The 13,103-nt window shown below is 36.6% G+C and overlaps 1 protein-coding gene across 1 annotated transcript; it reads right to left on the bottom strand.

Moving 5' to 3' along the window:
- Positions 1-8,820: 8,820 nt before the first annotated feature.
- Positions 8,821-9,756, bottom strand: LOC148790150 (small ribosomal subunit protein eS25-like). Its single transcript, XM_088891289.1, has 4 exons — positions 9,601-9,756; positions 9,448-9,522; positions 9,197-9,337; positions 8,821-9,010 (listed from the first exon to the last, which is right to left on the bottom strand). The coding sequence occupies exons 1-4, from the start codon at positions 9,601-9,603 to the stop codon at positions 8,897-8,899; spliced, it is 333 nt and encodes a 110-aa protein (XP_088747415.1). The 5' UTR covers positions 9,604-9,756; the 3' UTR covers positions 8,821-8,896.
- Positions 9,757-13,103: the final 3,347 nt, after the last annotated feature.

The raw sequence follows: 13,103 nt of genomic DNA, 5'->3' as shown, positions 1-13,103 counted from the left end.
TTTTACTCCCTTTGGAGAAAGGGGGTATTGGCTTTAGAGACCCAAGTTTGATGAACAGAGCTCTCTTAAGGTGGCTTGGTGTTTTCTCACAGAAACTGATTCTTTATGGGTTAAAATACTTAAAAGAAAAGTATCTTACCTCATCAAATTTCTGGAAACAAAATCATAAAAGTTCACACTCATTGTTGTGGTCCAGCCTATTAGCTTGTCGGGAAGATCTAAGGGTTGTAGATGGTTAATTTCAAATGGTTGGGATGTAGATATTTTCAAAGATCTGTGGATTCCTAATGGACTGATTGAAAAGCCAAATAACTGGGACCTTGCTTGCAGCAAGGTGGCCATGCTCATGAATCAAACCTTACGGACGTGAAACACCCAACTCTTACATATGCTCTTTGATGAGGACATTATTAACCAGATTACAAAGATTGTTATCCCTCAGGTGAATCCTTTAACTAATGACAAGCTGATTTGGTCATTTACTCTTCATGGAAGGTTCTCTTGCAACTCTGGGTATAAACTGTTGTGTCAAGATGTTTCGGAATCTTCTTATGCTTCCTGGGTTTGTGAAAATCTTAGTTGGAAAGAATTGTGGAAAATGAAAACTTTAATTCCCTGTGTCAAAATGTTCTTATGGAGATGCTGTAAGGGAGTTATTTTAGTTAAAGCACAGCTGGCTAAAAGATCAATTAAGATTGAAGCAACTTGCTACTTGTGCAGAGTTTCAGATGAAACTGTGGATCACCTCTTATTTTAATGTCCAACTGTATAACCCATATGGTTTGCCTCATTGAGTATCCAAATTGAGAATACTCAAAATAATAATTTACGTTATTGGTTACTGCATTGGAGACATATTGACAAAATAAGGAATCAACATTCTTGCTTTCCAATGTTTGCTCGAGGGGTCATTGTAATGTGGTTCATTTGGAAGCATAGAAACAAAGCGATATTTGAGCAACACCCTTTCAATCCATTACAGATGCTTGCAACCATTGAAGCTCATTGTGCCTTACTTTCCAAATCTACTATTTCAGATTCAAACACTGACAGTGTTCACTCTCAAATCAGTACGGATCCTCAGACGGTTTAGAGGTGGATCAAGCCTCCTACTGGAATCATTAAAATTAATATAGATGGGATATGGAGTGCTTCTCGCTCGGCTTTTGGAATTGTTATCAGAGATCACAATGGCTATTTCATACTGTGTAGATGTGCTCCCCTCTATTGTTCTTCCCCGAAAAAAGCTGAAGCCTTGGCAATTTTGGAAGGTTTAAGGTGTGCCATTGCTATGGACCTTGTGGCTCTCATCATAGAAAGTGATGCAAAACACATCATCGACATTCTCTCTTTGGGTATAGACCCTCCTTGGAGATTACATTCTACTATTCTAAAATGTAGACATCTTACTTCTGGCTTTGTATCAACCAGTTTTATTCATACATCTCAATCTTGTAATCGCTTAGCCCATAGGCTAACAAATTATGCTGTCAGATACAATCATGCTATGACTTGGTCGACTCCTCCAAATTTTATCAGGTCTATTTTTCTGAATGAGATATAACCTATTGTTTTGAAATAATTTTTTGCCTCTGGCTTCAAAAAAAGAAACCATATATTAACGACAGGGGTAAAATACAATTTAATTCAAGTTATCTTTTGCAACGATATTACAGTCAGCGATTGAAAATGCAACAGGTTCATCATTTCAGATGGAGAATAGTGAAAAGGTATGATTGTCATAATGATATGTATTCTCACCATAATTCAAAGTATTCATACACTTTTGTGTATCGGCAACGGTGCATCGGTGCTTTAAATCATACAATTTTAATTTTTTTTTTAGTTTTTTAAAATTTACTTTTATAAATATTTTAATGTTATATAATAAATAAATTAAACGAATTCCTAAAAACACCTTTAATAATTATTAAATATATAAAATCCTTACAACGTATCTTATAGGGGACATATGTACCGATACTTTGAACTGAGAATTCCCTCGTTAAACGGTCTAAATCTCATTAATTAATTAAAGAGAGTGTCATTGAGGAGTAAGATGGAGCATTGGACTCATCCCACCGATGGATTGGTTATATATTTAGCTCATATCCAATTCTCTCCATATTTGAATGAAAATAAAAAAATGAGAACTATAGATTAATGAGTGTGGGTATAAATTAATTGGAAATGTCTAATTAATTAATCTAAAACCAAAAGAACAAACATTATTTAACAAACCAAAGTAATTGTTACAGATAGAATTGAATGTGGAATTGGTCTCATATGTCGAGTTTTTTGTGGTTCTCATAAGAGTAGATGACCTGTAAACAATAGAGCCACCCCCTCAAGGTGAACCTCCCATAGCTTCAGTAGGAGAGGGAAACTAGCAGCTCTAGGAGTAGGTGTAATACATGTATGTACACCATGGTCTCGCAAGTACATACTCGGGAAAGCCAATCCCATGCGATGGCATAGAAGCAGCCACATTTAAAGCTACCAGGGAACGGCCATCCGCTTTGGCGATCTGGTCAAATTGAGTTTTAAGGGAAAGTCATACCACTTTTTAGTTAAGGCGCCCTCAAGCCAACTTCGAAAGCAAGACAGCAACAGGTAAACCAATCTAAGCAGGTCGGCCCCCTATTTATCTAGCTCGACAACACGTGTAAATCAATCTCAATAAAGGATGTTTGCATCTCACCCCCAACTCAAAAAAAGAGTGAGAGAGAGAAAAAGAAACGAAGGCAGGGAAGACTACTTCACTTTTAGCACCGTGGAAAACATGCAAACTTAGTCGGTCTCTTCACAGCTGACCTCCACCTCAGTTTCAGTCTCCACATCGACCTTGCTGGCTACTCTTTCAAGAACTGGCTGGAGGGACATTGTGTTTTAGTCTACCTGAGTGGAGCAACCTGACGAGGCAATCACGCAGTTAGAAGCCCCTCTTGAGGACGGCATGACGAATTTCGCTCTTGAGGTATTGGGCTGAATTTCAAAACTCTTTGATGGTTGCATCCCTAGTAAGGTAGATGTCCTTGGAGTGATTGCTTTGCCTCTCCTCGAGTAGATAAATTCATTCTTGCACCCCGATAATCAAGACAGTGAAGTCCTGCGTAAGGCTACATTCAACACTTAAACTCTTCCGACCTAGGAAGCAAATTGGACCAACGCCTACGGCTATGAGCTCATCAAATTAGTCACTATGGGATAAAGAAACAAGCTACTCCCTTCACCGAGCTGATCTCAGCTCGGGAGTGGGGGGCAATTGATGAGGGCGAATTTGACCCTCCAGTGACATCATGACACATGGCATCTCAAAACAGCTGGATGACACCGCGGCACCACCTAGGCGATAACTTGCCTTAGCCAAAGTGATGGATTTCGACTTAGCGACCTGCCTCTACCGCCAACCTGACGATCTGCCTTTGCCGCCGACCTAGCAACCTACCTCCGCCAATCTGGCGGAAATCTAGCAAGCAACCTCGTCCACAACTCAGGGCAGCTTGCAGCACCTCATCCAAGGCCGACTTGTGGTACCTCATCAGTACTTTCAAAGTAGCCTTGATGAGGAGCGACCTCCCTTGAGAGCTTGCCGACCTGATTGAGGTTCAGGTGGCGACCTACAAGACGTACTCATTGACCAATTTTGCCTGCATATCCCATCACTCCTAGGTTTCTCAGAAGTAGGCCCCTGCCCCGAATGTTTCGGAGGAAACCGAACAAGGCGCATAGACTAGTCTATGTGCATGGCTACCTCCGAAGACTTTGGACCGGTTAGGCACGCCTTCCCGAAGGCCTCAGATGCAATGCATGAAGCCCATGCCAAACAATGCCTATATAAAGGTATCAACTCCAATGACACAATGTACGCGCGATTATTGCATTCTAGCTCTCCTGCTATACAAATTATACTGATTTAAGCATCAGAGTGCCCACACCAAGTTAGCCACCCCAAATCCTCTAAACTCTACTTCCTTATAGTTCTACCAGCGAGCTAAACAACCAAGTCCGAACTACCCTCCAGCTAGAAACAACCAAATCGCGCACTTAATAACCAAAATAACAAGCATTATTTAATGAATTCCATACATGCCTTTATTCCTTCCAGATCTCTCATCAACTCCATACATGCCTTTGGAAATGTGTAATTAACCAGAAACCAAAAGAACAAGCAATATTTAATGAACCAAAGTAATTGTTACACACATATCATAAAAAATGAATCATGAAAAATATTTAGAAGCCTTTTGGAGAATTGGATTAAAGAGGTTGAGTCTTACTACTTCCACATTGGGTTCCTTGGGAATCGGATTGCCACAGTGAAACCTTATCTATGCTTATCATCTTCTCCACCTCCCTGGTGATGTGTTGACATACACATGGAATATTAGCCTTCTTCACAACATCACAACAAGCTTGCGATGGTGGAACCTGTGGCCCCGGCTTTTGAACGAATTGGTCACATTGTTCCACCAGACCCTCAAGATTACCTTTTTAACTCTGTGCAGAGACCTGGTGGCCGGAAATTAGAATTCCGACAACCAACAACACTGCCAAGGCCAAGCAACCACTCTTAGAACCTGCCATTATCTCTTTGTCTCTTCTTTCCTTTCCTCAATCTCTCACTCGATCGCTCTTTCTCTCTAAGTTTGGTTTCGGTGCAATCGTTGGGCTGCTCATGGCCGCTATATATAGAGCTTGGAAAGAGGGCGTGGGTCAATTTTTCTGTTGGGAACGCACTGCCACGTTGTTATTTCACCATGAAATTGGCTCCACCTTAGTGAAACTTGTAATCATTGCGTGTGATTAACAAGGCTAGCATTTGAGGGTTGGCATTGTTAGACTGAAAGGGTGGTGAGAATCAAAAACAGAATCAAAATGTGAATAGTCTGTTTGGTTTATGCAAGAATTGGAGTAATCTGGAATGAGATTTCATTCTCAAGGGAGGGGGCAAATGGGAGAATGTAATTCCAGCAGAAATGAGAATAGGATTTCAATTCTATCCAATCAAACAGTAAAAATATTAAAAACAGTAATTATTTTAGTAATTAAATTTATGAAAAACATATAATATGATATGTATCTTAAAAATTCTAATGGATCTGACATATTTTAAATTAAAATTATATATTTCTGTAAATTATTATTTAATAATTTGATTTGCACTAATTTATGACATTTATTATTTATGCACCCATTAGCACAAATAATGAAATATAAATAATTGATTTAGTAACAAAAATATATTAGTTGAATATGATTTGTTTCTTGAATACTTAGATGTATGGATCTTCTACATTCTAATGGATCCAATATATTTTGTAAATTAATTATATATTTATATTTTTGTTAATTTGTAATTTAATTTAAATAAATAATAACATATTAATGACTTTATACATGAGTTGTTACATGTTGGTTGTAACTTATATCTTCAGTATTTGTTATTTATGTGTGTAAGCCAATCAGGTAAATTAAGATTGGTTTGTGGGTATTAAAAGTTGGATTCAAATGCCGAAGAAGAAGATATGTCTATGGAAAGGAGAACCAAAAGAGGGTGAAAATGTTTTTGAAAGCTATGATTGGTTTATGGGTTCTAGAATATTCCAAGGAAGCTGTTAGTAAAAACTTAGGTCGCCTAAGGTGAAGAACCGGGTTCAAGGGGGACCAGGTACTAACCTGCGTGGTTTTCCCATCTCCTTCACGATCCCACCACATAGCATGAACTGAGTTCTTATACTTTCCACACACAAACTACTATTTTTGTCTGAGCTTGGTCAGAGGTTGTATTTGGACGAATTATAATGCACTAATGGCGATGCCATGACAATCAATATATTTTTTGTCTTAAAATGTATTTATACCTCCTAATCATTTCAAGCTTAAATTTATTAACATAGGGTTCTCCTATAGTACTAAAAAGTTATGATATTCAAAAACTGCTGACCAATCAATTGCAATCATAAATGTGATAATTATTTATTAAAATTCATGGATGGATTTTGACTGGTCAAAACTTTTCAGATTTTTTGAGAGTTTTGAGATACCCATACATATCCAAAGGCCAAAGCATTTTGAGATACCAATATTTTGAACATTGGCTATTTGGCTATGAATTAACCAAATCCGGTAACTTTGCATTCAGACAGCAAATCCATAGATTGATCACTAGATAGAAATATTCATTTTGAACCATGATCCATGATGAGCGCCTAACGTCAGGCTAAAACAAATTTCGATCGCAGTAAATGGGACGAAGCTAAGATGGTGATTCCGATTAATCAAATAATTATGCCGTATCCTTTGGAATTTGACCTCTCAAAGGTTACAGAACCTGGACGAACAGGGTTATGCGAAGCGAATCCTTAGCAAAATTATGGTTTTATCCCTAGACATCAGGAAGAGAACTTGATTCAATACTTTCTGGTTTCTCTATTTATCTCGAGGGTGAATCAAAAGAAAACCTGGCCTAAAATGATGTGGGATGAAATACAGATGGAAGACCTGATATCTACAGATTATTCAACATAACACAGCGTTGATGGATGATAGGATGAAAAACAGGATTTATTTGATAGCTGACCCCAGAGGCTTTGTTGAGTCAATTTTAAATTGATCTAAAATTAAGATAATTTTTTTGGTATTTAATCATACGGCCGAATCCCATCTTTTATGAATAACACAGCAACACATTACTAACTCTCCTCCAAATTTGGTGATAGTACGAATCGAATCCACGTCTACGTCTCCGCTGGAACAAACCAGCCAAAAGTTGGCAGCAACACTAACCCGAACACAATAGTTAGGTGTCCAGTTCAGCCTCGAGTTTTAGAAATCAAAGTATCGAACATTGGTAAGTACTATGCTATATTGGATATTACAGGTTCAGAGCAACGCCAGCAAAACAAAGGCCGGATCTGCTCCTCACACTGGCGCGTACATCCTATCATTCATTGGGAACATTTCCCATACTTATTAGTTATCATTCACGGGAGATGTTCCCAGTGCATGGTGGATGTGCATGTGAGGTGCCCATTTGTGAGGAGTAGATCCTGGTTCAGCTAAACAAATTGATGATAAATCATGTAGATCGTGGGTCAATGGTTCAATCTCTGGATCGAACAGGTTGGGTGTTTTTTCGACTAATTCCCAAATTTTAGAGAAACCAGACCCAAACTTTTAAAATGTGTTAATTTAGTGCATACCATTAAGTGGCATTTGAAAAGACGCATGTCCCTCGAATGTTATCTAATTTCTTTTTATCAATCATGTAAACATTGACAAAAAATGAATAGTCTCAATTCTTTACCTATTCTATTCAATAAAGTTGGGATCACATCTCAATGGGCATTCTGATGATCTCAACTTTCTTGAATAAGAGAAAAGGATTAGAGATTATTCATTTTTTCCTAATGTCTAAATGGTTAATAAAGAAAATTAGATAACACATAAAGACTGTCTTTCCAAATGCCACTCAATGGATGATTAACAATTAATTAACACTAAGTATTAGATTGGCATGTTTTGAAAGTTCAGATATCGAATTGTCTCATTTTAAAGTTCGAGGATCAAAATAGAACTAGGCCCAAAAAACAAGATACTAATAAAAAAAATTCCCTAAAAATTACAACTTTAAACTGCTAAGATAACTTGTAAAAACCATTAATAACTTAAACATGTCTCATTTAGTGAATTTCCTATATGATGGATTTATTTTTCCTTTTCTGTAAGCCCATAGGCAAATTCGCCCCGCACCAAATCTTAATCTTTCAAGGGTACACGTAAAAGAAAGGAAAGAACAACCGACAAGCTCATAATGGTTTCGAAAAACGGACCAGACCGTATGGTTGGACAGATTGAGTTAGAAATTGGTCAGGTAATAAAATCATTTTTTGATCAAAAACTATTGATACAACCAGGCTGATTCGGGCAATTAAACCATCGATTGATCGATCCAGACATTTTTTTTTGGCTGTTATTTAGTTTATTTATTTTTTATTTTTTCAAATTAAAACAGATCATCCATTCGAATCAGACGATAAGACCGTTTGACATGGAAACGAGTCACCAGAACAATTCAGTGTCCGTTCGAGTTTTTAAGACTTTAAGTCTCATTGTCACCCATACAATGCACGAAGAAACTTGAAAAATGATCGAACTCTCGCAACAACTTATCAATCGTTTGGATCAGCAATGAAATTCCTCAAATATATATGTATATATGTGCAGGGTAGATTCATCCATTTCATCAACATTAATATTTGTCATAATTAAATTTAAGCATAAAAGCTAGAAAGTTTACAAAAACGTTTTATAGTAATTGATGAATTTAGGGGAATTGAAGGTGTTTGGAGGGTAGCTATTAAAAAATAGGAGGGTAGCTATTAAAAAATAAACAGCTATAATGATTTAGGGGAATTGAAGGTGTTTGGAGTATCAAACAATGAAGCTGTGTTTTCGATGTTTCTTCTTCTTGCTTGCGTGATTCTATTGTTAAAATTATTTATTAATTATTAAGAGACGCATATAGAAATTTTACTTGAAATTTTAACAACTATTCAACCCAAGCCCTTCTATAATTTAAACCATCCAAAAACCTCTCTGTGGTGGCTGCATCAATAAAAGTTATAGTTACTAAAGCGTGTCTGAGCAGTTTAGATGGTAGCAATCCGGGTGAAATCAAGGGTTTAAGTAAGATACATGTGCATATACTTAGGAAACCAAAGGATACAGTGGAGGCAAAATATATATATCAAATAATTTATTCAACAAATCTAGAAATTAAATCAGGATAATACATAAGTTATCAGAACTCTGCAAATGATCAACTATATATCTTCCACAATGAAGTTGAACTATCTTCGTAGATATAAAAAACAACTTAGAAAAGGGGACACTATGCAGTACTATTCCTAGTGTAAATTTTCGGGGTTGAGTCCTCAGACACTGCCGTGATAGCATTCTTACTCATCAATTCTTGAATTACCTTTCGAGCCAGTGATCCACTTATCTGTAGAGTAATTAAAACAAAACCAAAGACAATCAGGTACTACATTAAATACTTGAAGAAAAAGAAGCAACAAAGATTAATTTACAAACAAATATGCTTCTGAATATAACAGAGCACAACATAAAAATAGATATGAAAACAAAAAATATCAGATGTATGCAGCTTCCCAAGAGTTAAGAGCTTTACCCCCAGCCTTTCTGATAGGAGTGGAACTGTTATTAATTTGAAATTTGCGACTTCACTCAACCTCTTTTCCAAGGACGACTCCTGGTCGAATAAAACCTCATTATTCTTCTTCTCCTTATTATTCTTGTTCTTCACCCACTTCTGTATCACAAAGGAAAAAAGATTAAAAATAAAATTAATAACTACTCAAGAAGAAACAGTGCACACGAAACTCCAAAGTTTAATAAAAAAACAGAGGGTTTTGTTTGAACCTTCTTCTTATCTTTGCCGTCGGAAGATTTAGCTTTAGAAGATGAAGGAGCGTTAGCCTGCTTCTCCTTTGTTCCCTGAAAAATACAAAGAAAAATCAAGTCAATAGCTCTGTTAACTTAAATTTGTAGGTAAAAGCTAAAAAGTATTCTTACCATTGTAGCTAATAGTCACTCGTACAGCCGAAGTCTAGTGAAACAAGAGAGAAACGACGTCTGGTCTGGACAGTGGACACCGGAGAAGTTAGAAACAGGATGCAGAACACGGGATGCTTTTCGAGGGTATATATAGAGGTCAGAGTTGAGTTTTAGAATGACAAAAGTTGGCAAGTAATAGATCATAGTGATGGTTCAGGATTTGGATACTATATATAATTCAATTCCCAGTCCACGTTGGAGCTCTTCTCTTTTTTTCTCTTTTCTTTCCTGTTTCCTTCTTTGGTTAGGTAATGGAATTGGAACAGAATTACAAACTTCTTGGCCCTAGCTCAACCCAGGCCAATTCACCAAACCCTTACTAAACCTGGCCCGACCCAACCCAAGCCCGAATTTGGCCCAACCTGAGACCTGAGTTGTGTTGGACTTGGGCCTGACCAGATCTGATGTATGTACCACTAGGTTATGTTTGGTTTGAAGGAAAAGGTAAAAAAACATATATAAGATTTATAAAGATTTTCTTATTTTTCCTTTCCTTTTCCTATTTTTTCCTTCAAACCAAACAAGCCTTTAGGAATGGATTTTTATGGACCCTCAGCTTGACCCAATCCATACTTTGTACCTTACTTACAACCCTTACATATATTGTGGGCTGGGCCGGGCTTGAAATGTTCACCCCTTTATTGGTGACTCCAGATCTACCCATGAGCTGAACAAGATGTGTGCAACAGTATACAAATCCCAATCCAGTTCTACTCCCAATTATTAGACCATCAAATCAAAGATCCAAACCAATTGTTTTGGCAATACCATAACACTGTATCAGAGAATGATTAAGCAAATATAAAGATGTTGAACTTCTGTGAAGACGACTTCTAAACCTAATAGGCTAGCGGAGGGGCCCTGCTTCGTAGGGATTGGAATCAAATCGTTGATCCGTTGTCTTAGCTAAAAATCATTGAATCGGTCAATGATCCATTGACCCGAGTAGATAAACCATCGGTTTGTTGATTTGTAAAATGATTTTTAGCTATTTTTTATTTTTTTAATTGGGAACCATCTAGGCAATCATTCCATTTTATCCTAATCTCAGTCTTTGGCCAAAAATCGTTGAATTGGTCAATGACCCATTGACCTGGGCGGTCGAACCATTAACCTGTTCAATGGTTTTTTGTCACTTTTTAATTTTTTTAATTTTTGTTGTTAGAACAGGCCATCCATTCAAACCGAACAATCAAACCGCCGATCCAAAAACCGGTGGCCATACAATTCCATTTTCAGATTGTATGAGTCACACGCTCGAATGACATAACATGTATGGTACTACTTAATGGACCTCACACACTCAATTTTTTGCTTGTAATTTTTGTTGTCAAAACGGGTCATCCATTTTTTTATTTTTTTAATTGGGAACCGTCCAAGGAACCAATTCCGTTTTACCCCAATCCCGGTTCCTGGCCAAAAACCATTAAATCGGTCAACGACCCATTGATCGAGTGGTCAAACCGTAACCCGTTGACTTGTTTAATGGTTTTTGGTCATTTTTATTTTTTTTAATTTTTGTTGTCAAAACGGGTTGTCCATGAGTGACCAGAACGATTCCATTTTCGGGTCATATGAGTCACATGCTCAAATGACATAACATCATGGTTTTTCAAACCGACTCGGAGATCAAACCGGTCAAGGGTCTGGTTACCGGGTCGAATGGTCGGCCCGTTTTGACAAAAAATAAAAAATTTTAAAAAAATAAAAAATGGTCAAAACCGTTCGGACGATTCAATATCTAGTTATTAATAATATTTATAATAGCTATAATATATTTATATAATTAGATAATTATATATATCTAATTATCTAACAATATTTATATAATTAATAGGAAATGGGACCCGAGCGGTCGAACCATCGACCCGTTGACCCGTAAAAGGTTTTTGGCCATTTTTTTGAATTGGGAACCATCTAGGAAACAAGTTTCGTTTTATCCTAATCTCGGTCCTTGGCCAAAAATTGTTGAATCGGTCAACAACCCATTTACCCGAGCGGTTGAACCATTGACCCATTCAATGGTTTTTGGTCATTTTTTTAATTTTTGTTGTCAAAACGGACCATCCGTTCAAACCGAACAGTCAAATCGTCAACCCAAAAACCGGTGGCCAGAACGATTTTGTTTTCAAGTCGTATGAGTCACATGCTCGAATGACATAACACGTATGGTACTGCTTAATGGACCCCACACACTCAATTTTTTGCCTGTAATTTTTGTTGTCAAAATGGGTCATCCGTTTTTTTTTTTTAATTAGGAACTGTTCAGGCAACCAGTTCCGTTTTACCCCAATCATGGTCCCTGGCCAAAAACCATTGAACTGATCAACAACCCATTGACCCGAGTGGTCGAACCGTCAACCCGTTGACCCATTCAATGGTTTTTAGTTGTTGTTTTTTTAATTTTTGTTGTCAGAATGGGCCATCCGTTCGAACCGGATGGTCAAACCGTTGACCCAAAAACTGGTGGCTAGAACGGTTCCATTTTTGGGTCATATGAGTCACATGCTCGAATGAAATAACATCATGGTTTTTAAAACCGACCCAAAGACCGAACCGGTCAGAGGTCTAGTTACCAGGTCGAATGGTCCAACCGTTTGAATCGAACGATCAACCTGTTCTGACAAAAAAATTAAAAAAATGGTCAAAACTGTTCGAACGATTCAATATCTATTAACAATATTTATAATAACTATTATATATTTATATAATTAAATAATTTTATATATCTAATTATCTAACAATATTTATATAATTAATAGGAAATAAATAATATTTATAATAACTATTATATATTTATATAATTAAATAATTATATATATCTAATTATCTAACAACATTTATATAATTAATAGGAAATGAATTGGGTTGCTCTCACGTGGGAATCTATTCGTATGTATAAATTCCATTTCCTATACGGAGAGAACACCCCAATCCTATTAATATATATATATAAGATTTCAGCTCCAATAACTATAGGGAGTAAGAATAATATGCGAGGTTTTAGTAAACTTTATTAATTAATATTTAATAGCACCAAAAAAGATAATTGGATCAATTATTCATAGAAAATAAAATGCGAGGTTTTAGTAAACTTTATTAATTAATATTTAATAGCGCCTAAGAAGATAATTGGTTTAATTATTCTTAGAATGATAGAACCAGCTGCATCTACACTTCAAACCCACCTCATTCATTAATAGACAAAGAAGAATTCTAACTTCATTAATTAATTGCTTGTCCTAATGGCTTAAAATTTCCCAGCATATCTTAAAACCAGGCAAATAAGATAATTTGATGGAGTTGATTTTGGTGAATACCATCAAGATCATATATGTTAGATATCATCTCCTATGTTGTTATGTCACCAAAAGTCCAGAACAAGTTAGAACATCATAAGTTGCATTATCGCCACACAAGTAGATTAATTAGTAGATTTCTATGATCCAACACCATGCCAT

This window comes from Nelumbo nucifera, chromosome 7, assembly GCF_055504915.1.
Source record: "Nelumbo nucifera cultivar China Antique chromosome 7, China Antique-T2T, whole genome shotgun sequence".
Classification (NCBI taxonomy): domain Eukaryota; kingdom Viridiplantae; phylum Streptophyta; class Magnoliopsida; order Proteales; family Nelumbonaceae; genus Nelumbo; species Nelumbo nucifera.
The sequence above is the reverse complement of the archived record's forward strand: the minus strand, read 5'-3'. Positions and strand labels throughout refer to the sequence as shown.